Below are 8,450 nucleotides of genomic sequence, written 5' to 3' on the forward strand. Positions count from 1 at the left end.
TAACAAGAAAATTAGGTTTCGGTCATCATGGATCCATTGTGTATATTGAGAAGATTCAATCCCAATAAGTTAATTTTATGAGTTATCAAAACGTGCAAGAATCTTTTCTTTGTGAAGATGATCTTTCAATGCTTGTCCTCTAATAGCTGCTAAGGCTTGTTGCTCCCATATCTTGTGGTTATTTTCTCCCAACTTATCCTGAATCGGATGAAAGGGCCTTTGATTGAAAATTTTAAATGGAATCTGATTAAAAGTTGTATTGACAGCATTTGGATCTTTGTTGCTAGATATAGCAGAATTATCGGAAGGTGAGGCAATGGATCTTCAAAAAGAAAGAAAGACTAGGCTCTGATACCATAAAGGAATTTTAGAACTATGAATTTCGAAAGAGAGGGAGAGCATAACACCAAAGAAAGAAAGAAAGAAAAAACAGAGAAGAAAAATAGAAGGCAGAAGCTAAAATTGAAAAATAATAGAGAGAAAATGAATACACTCACACACTTCTAAAGTTACAATAGTAGCCTATATATACACAAAATAAAGATATATATAACTGCCCTATACCAAAACTCACTTAAAATAGAATATACCACTAAATAAAATCAAACTAACTATTTCTCTATTACTTATCTAATTCTGTTATGAATAAAGATTTAGAATCTTTATCTTCTTTCTCCTTTACAGTACAACAAATATTTCACGGAGTTAGTATAATTGTATGAGGAATATTAGAGAGTTAATATTTTTAATAGAATTAGAAAGTTAATAAGCCTCAATCTTATGCAAAATTTGATAGCTATAGATACATCCAACCATTTTTGGCTTGAAAACTGAGTCCATAGAAGCCAATAACCAGAAAATTAGGTTTCGGACATCTTGGATCCATTGTGTGTATTGAGAAAATTCAATCCCAGCAAGTTAATTTTGTGAGTTATCAAAACGTGCAGGAATCTTTTCTTGATTCAGATGATCTTTCAATACTTTTTCTCTAATGGCAGCTAAGGCTTGTTGCTCCCATATCTTGTAGTTATTTTCTCCCAACTTATCTTGAATCGGATGAAAGGGTCTTTGATTGAAAATTTGAAATTGAATCTAATTAAAAGATGTATTGACAGCATATAGATCTTTATTGCTAGAGATAGTAGAATTATCGGAAGATGAGGCCATGGATCTTCAAAAAGAAAGAAAGACTAGGCTCTGATACCATAAAGGAGTTTTAGAACTGTGAATTTCGAACGAGAGAGAACATAACACCAAAGAAAGAAAGAAAAGATAGAGAAGAAAAATAGAAAGCAGAAGCTAAAATTGAAACATAATAGAGAGAGAACGAATACACTCTCACACTTCTAAAGTTACAGCAGTAGCTTATATATACACAAGATAAAGATATATATAACCGCCCTACACCAAAACTCACTTAAAATAGAATATACCACTAAATAAAATCAAACTAACTATTTCTCTATTACTTCTTTAATTCTGTTATGAATAAAGATTTAGAATCTTTATCTTTTCTTTACTTTACAGTAATTTATAGCAAATATTTTATAGAGTTAGTATATTTGTGTGAGGAATATTGGGGAGTTAATATTTTTAATAGATTTAGAGAGTTAATAAGCCTCAATCTTATGCAAAATTTGATAGCTATAGATACATCCAACCATTTTTGGCTTGAAAACTGGGTCCATAAAAGCTAATAACCAAAAAATTAGGTTTCAGTCATCTTGGATCCATTGTGTGTATTGAGAAGATTCAATCCCAGTATGTTGATTTTGTGAGTTATCAAAATGTGTAGGAATCTCTTCTTTATTCAGATGATCTTTCAATGCTTGTGTTCTAATAGCTGCTAAGGCTTGTTGCTCCTATGTCTTGTGGTTATTTTCTCCCAACTTATCTTGAATCGGATGAAAGGGCCTTTGATTGAAAATTTGAAATGGAATTTGATTAAAAATTGCATTCACAGCATTTGGATCTTTGTCACTCAAGATAGCAGAATTATCGGAAGGAGAGGCCATGGATCTTCAAAAAGAAAGAAAGACTAGGCTCTGATACCATAAAGGAGTTTTAGAACTGTGAATTTCGAACGAGAGAGAGCATAACACCAAAGAAAGAAGGAAAAGACAGAGAAGAAAAATAGAAAGCAGAAGCTAAAATTGAAACACAATAGAGAGAGAGCGAATACACTCTCACACTTCTAAAGTTACAGTAGTAGCTTATATATACACAAGATAAAGATATATATAACCGCCCTACATCAAAACTCACTTAAAATAGAATATACCACTAAATAAAATTAAACTAACTATTTCTCTATTACTTCTATAATTCTGTTATGAATAAAGATTTAGAATCTTTATCTTTTCTTTAATTTACAGTAATTTACAGCAAACATTTCATAGAGTTAGTATATTTGTATGAGGAATATTAGAGAGTTAATATTTTTAATAGATTTAGAGAGTTAATAAGCCTCAATCTTATGAAAAATTTGATAGCTATAGATACATCCAACCATTTTTGGCTTGAAAACTGGGTCCATAGAAGCTAATAACCAAAAAATTAGGTTTCAGTCATCTTGGATCCATTGTGTGTATTGAGAAGATTCAATCCCAGCATGTTGATTTTGTGAGTTATCAAAACGTGCAGGAATCTCTTCTTTATTCAGATGATGTTTCAATGCTTGTGCTCTAATAGCTGCTAAGGCTTGTTGCTCCTATGTCTTGTGATTATTTTCTCCCAACTTACCTTGAATCGGATGAAAGGGCCTTTGATTGAAAATTTGAAATGGAATTCGATTAAAAATTACATTCACAGCATTTGGATCTTTGTCACTCAAGATAGCAGAATTATCGGAAGGAGAGGCCATGGATCTTCAAAAAGAAAGAAAGACTATGCTCTGATACCCTAAAGGAGTTTTAGAACTGTAAATTTTGAATGAGAAAGAGCATAGCACCAAAGAGAGAAAGAAAAGACAGAGAAAAAAATAGAAGGCAGAAGCTAAAATTGAAAAACAATAGAGAGAGACCGAATACACTCACACACTTTTAAAGTTACGGCAGTTGCTTATATATACACAAGATAAAGATATATATAACTGCCCTACACCAAAACTCACTTAAAATAGAATATACCACTAAATAAAATCAAACTAACTATTTCTCTATTACTTCTCTAATTCTGTTATGAATAAAGATTTAGAATCTTTATCTTTTCTTTCCTTTACAGTAATTTACAGCAAACATTTCATGGAGCTAATATATTTGTATGAGGAATATTAGAGAGTTAATATTTTTAATAAAATTAGAGAGTTAATAAGCCTCAATCTTGTGCCAAATTTGATAGCTATAGACACATCCAACCATTTTTGGCTTGAAAACTGAGTCCATAGAAGCCAATAACCAGGAAATTAGGTTTCGGTCATCTTGGATCCATTGTGTATATTGAGAAGATTCAATTCCAACAAGTTGATTTTGTGAGTTATCAAAACGTGCAGGAATCTTTTCTTAATGAAGATGATCTTTCAGTGCTTGTCCTCTAATAGCTGCTAAGACTTGTTGCTCCCATGTCTTGTAGTTATCCCAGCCTATCTTGAATAGCATGAAAGGGCCTTTGATTGAAAAATTAAAATGGAATCTGATTAAATATTGTATTGACAGTATTTGAATCTTTGTTGCTAGAGATAGCAGAATTATCGGAAGGTGAGGCCATGGATCTTCAAAAAAATAGAAAGACTAGGCACTGATGCAATAAAGGAGTTTTAGAACTGTGAATTTTGAACGAGAGAGAGCATAACACCAAAGAAAGAAAGGGAAAACAGAAAAGAAAAATAGAAGGCAGAAGCTAAAATTTAAAAATAGAGTAAAGGACAAATAGGTCCCTGACATTTTTTTCTGCGGACATTTTTGTCCCTGAAGAATGGAAAATACATTCATGTCCCTGACCTCTGTAAAATGTGGACAAATGAACCTTTTCATTGAATTCACTGCGTTTGACCTGACGGAAAACTCTGACGTGCAAAGGAGGAGCTGACCTGTCCGTTACAGGATGACACGTGGGTCTGAGCTTTTGGAAATTGGACATATTAGTCCCCAGACAAGAAAACGACGCCGTTTCACTACCTTGCTAGAATAATCCACTCTCCTTGCCAGCTCAGCTTCTCTCCTCAAACACTCACCGCCTTTCAACCCTCTTCGCGGCCCTCCACTGCCGCCGTGGGTCTCTGAAGTCCCCACTCGTCTCCGGTGCCTCAACCGGGTTGGTCAATACTTCGTGGATCTCCGAATCAGATCACTGCCGCAGAGCCTCCTCCTGGTGGCGGACACCGGCAACGACCTAGTGTGGGTGAAATGCTTTGCCTGCAGGAACTGCTCCGCCCATCCACCCGGATCCAAATTTTTGGCAGTCTCATTTTTTAATGAACTTTTCCTCATTTCTTCAGTATCCACTGTTTCCTGCTTGCATGTAGCATCAACCTCCTGTAAGTAAAAACTTTTCAAAATTGTAATGGATATATTACTAAAAAAAATTAAAATTAAAATAACAATAAAACAGGAGCAACCTTTGTTTTTCCTTTCATGCAGAATAGGAACACTTTGGATATCCATATCCATCTGTATTCTGCTTCTTTTCAACAAAATGCTTTTATCGTGATATTGAATAAAATATTGAAACTGAGAAGTTACCTTTCCATGGTCAACAACGGTTATCGCAAGATGCAACCTCCCCATTTTCACGTTCTGAAGTGGCAGCCACATATCATGTCTTTGTCCATCCCTGAGATCATTGATATTCACAGAACATTCCCTGAAAATAACATAACACTTGGTCTGGCGAAGAATACACACTGATGAAACAATTGACAAGAAATCATAAGAAAAAAAATTCAATGGTCAAAGGATATCACTGATAGCAAGACAACCAATGACCAAACAAAATCACACACGAAAGAGGTTGAATTTAAAAGGGAACATCAAATTTGACTGAAATTTAAACATATGTTCCACATCAAGCAACTACACATATTTGGGCTGGCAAGTGAAATGGTCTAAATAGAGGTCATGATTCTGGAAATATAGAACAATTTGTTTGGATTGACAAATTTTATTGAGATGAAAATCAAAATATGCATGACAAAAAGATAGAACAAGAGAACCTTGTAGAAGAACAAAGACTAGTTAGAGAAAAGATTATCAATGAAGCACACAGCTTTCCAATCTCTCAAAGTTACTTAGCAGCAATCTCTCCTGACTCTGAATCACCGTATGCTTTACATGCCTCCACCATATCCCCAACCTTCACATAGCCAACCACTATAGCCGTCCATGAAACTACATTCTTCTCAAACATTCCATCAAACACTTTGCCTTCACCATCTGAAAAGGTCAAAAACATTCCATGTAAATCTCATTGAAATTTTCACTCCCCATAAGAAGAAAAGCAACATCCCAAAGGTCAATTTCAACGGTTTTCTCGCAAAACAAAAAAAAAACAACATGGAAAAAAAAGGGAAAAAGAGTTCACCTTTACAATTATGCAAATTGAGGACCCTCAAGCATGTGAAACCATTGGCAATAACGTCGAGGTCGGAATCAGTGACGCCGGGATAGAACGACCGCAAAACGGACTGGGCAAGGTCCAATTCGAGCAAGCGCGTGAATCTATCAGCCATTCTGCGAAGCTTGTGTGGACCTGCACGCGCCGCAAGCTTCTTCCTTTCGGTGCTCTGCAATCGGAGTCACCTCTTACACACCAACTCGAAGATCTCCTTGTCCTTCTCGCTCTCCAGCTTCGCCCGGATCGAACGAAGCTCGTCGTCAGTGAGAGTGTCATTTATGCAGAGGTTCGAGGATCCCGATCCGACACTGTTCATTATTGTTCGTGCGGAGTAAAACCCTAACCCCTCGAGATTTGAAACTAATTTTTGCAGAGAGGCGGCGGCGCGGCGGTAGTGGGTCGCCGAGAAGGTTGTCGCGGATGAACGGTGGGTGGAAGGAGGGTAAGAAGAGAGAGACTAATGGGAGTAAGGGAGTGAGAAAGGGAAGAAGACGCGAAAAGAGAGGAAGGAGGAGGTCGCCGGCATTGATGGTGGCTGACGGAGGCGCGGCTGTGCGGCGGTGATGGAGGCAGGGCCGAGGAAGAAGAATGGAAGGGAAGAAGGACGAAGGAAGAAGAAAAGAGTAGAGAAATTTGAAAGAATGGGGGAGGATACAAAAACGGCGTCGTTTTTGTCTCCAGGGACTTATATGTCCTGTTACGAAATGCTCCATGCCACCTGGCCTCCGTTGTGTGCCACCTCAGCGCCACCTCTGCCAGCTCAGCCTTTTCCGTCCAGTGCAAACGGCTGAATTCAATAGAAGGACATAAATGTCCATGTTTTTCAAGGGTCAGGGGCTTTAATGTATTTTCCATTGTTTGAGGACGAAAATATCCGCGAAAAAAAAGGCCAGGGACGAAAATGTCCTTTACTCTTAAAAATAATAGAGAGAGATCGAATACACTCACACACTTCTAAAGTTACAACTGTAGCTTATATATACATAAGATAAAGATATATATAACTGACCTACACCAAAACTCACTTAAAATAGAATATACCACTAAATAAAATCAAATGAACTATTTTTCTATTACTTCTCAAATTCTGTTATGAATAAAGATTTAAAATCTTTATCTTTTCTCTCCTTTACAGTAATTTACAACAAATATTTCATGGAGTTAGTATATTTGTATAAGGAATATTTGAGAGTTAATATTTTTAATAATTAGAGAGTTAACAGGCCTCAATTTTGTGCCAAATTTCATAGCTATAGACACATCCAACTATTTTTTGCTTGAAAACTGAGTCCATAGAAGCCAATAACCAGAAAATTATGTTTCGGTCATCTTGGATCTATTGTGTGTATTGAGAGAATTCAATCCCAGCATGTTGATTTCGTGAGTTATCAAAACATGCAGAAATTTTTCTCGATGCAGATGAACTTTCAATGCTTGTCCTCTAATAGCTGCTAAGCCTTGTTGCTCCCATGTCTTGTAGTTATTTTCTCCCAACTTATCTTGAATCGGATGAAAGGGCCTTTGATTGAAAATTTGAAATAGAATATGATTAAAAGATGTATTAACAGCATTTGGATCTTTGTTGCTAGAGATAGTAGAATTATCGGAAGGTAAGGCTATGGATATTCAAAAAGAAAGAAGGAAAGACTAGGCTCTGATACCATAAAAGAGTTTTAGAACTGTGGATTTTGAAAGAGAGGGAGAGCATAACACCAAAGAAAGAAAGAAAGAAAAGACAAAGAAGAAAAATAGAAGGCTGAAACTAAAATTGAAAAATAATATAGAGAGAACGAATATACTCACACACTTCTAAAGTTACAGCAATAGCTTATATATATACAAGATAAAAATATATATAACTGTCCTACACTAAAATTCACTAAAAATAGAATATACCACTAAATAAAATCAAACTAACTATTTTTCTATTACTTCTCTAATTCTATTATGAATAAAGATTTAGAATTTTTATCTTTTTTCTTCTTTACGGTAATTTATAACAAACATTTTATAGAGTTAGTATATTTGTACGAAAAATATTAGAGAATTAATATTTTTAATAGGATAAATTAAGAAGTTAATTAGTATTAACTTAAATGTAGAAAAATTATAAAAAAATGTTAATCACTTAATATTTTTCTATCTGTTTATTGTCCTATTTGGAAATTATAAAGAAAGCAAAATAATAATTAATGTAAAAGTGCAAATCTCTTATTAGGACTCGAGAGATCTTTTCCCTTGTATTTGGACTTTGTGACTGATATGTTACTTCAATCAAATGTACACATTTGGAATTGGATCTAAGTGCATGCATATATACCTTCATAAATGTTAATTAGATGAATCTAACAATCAATTGTAAGATACGGAAACCTAATGATTGTTTATTATACTAGTATAGGTACTATAAGGTTTCGCACATGGTTTAGATCTAAACATTAAAGTGTCATTCAACACTTTGCAAGCCAGGAATGAATCATTTATAAACTTTTTTTTTTCTTTTTTAGGTTTTTTACAATAGCCCTTAAATATTGTTAAACTCGAACAATTTGAATTTTTTTTTTATAAATTCTTTTTATTGAGCACTTCTGTTAATGTATTTAAGATATTATTATTAACGAGATCATTTATTTTTATTGCATATAGTATATATCTGAATAATTAAAGGCTTAAAGCAGAAGTGTTTCGTAAGAAAATAACAACATCTGCGTGGTTAATCATTTACTATAGGCACTATTAATTAAATGTCTATTTACTTATGATTATTTAAAAGCAATATTGTTAGGAACCAATTTTATTTAACCAATAATGAATTAGCTGAAAAAAAAAATTGGTTTATAAGCTTTTCTCATTTGCAAAATACTTTTACAGTTTGATTTTTCATATAGTTTAAAAATGTT

General features: G+C 34.3%; 1 protein-coding gene across 1 annotated transcript; it reads right to left on the reverse strand.

Moving 5' to 3' along the window:
* On the reverse strand, positions 4,242-5,235 carry LOC110270031 (C2 domain-containing protein At1g53590-like). The gene is made up of 2 exons (XM_021118444.1): positions 4,680-5,235; positions 4,242-4,472 (listed from the first exon to the last, which is right to left on the reverse strand). Exons 1-2 carry the CDS (start codon positions 4,749-4,751, stop codon positions 4,257-4,259), a joined length of 288 nt encoding a protein of 95 aa, XP_020974103.1. The 5' UTR covers positions 4,752-5,235; the 3' UTR covers positions 4,242-4,256.

This window comes from Arachis ipaensis, chromosome B01 (assembly GCF_000816755.2).
Source record: "Arachis ipaensis cultivar K30076 chromosome B01, Araip1.1, whole genome shotgun sequence".
Classification (NCBI taxonomy): Eukaryota; Viridiplantae; Streptophyta; class Magnoliopsida; order Fabales; family Fabaceae; genus Arachis; species Arachis ipaensis.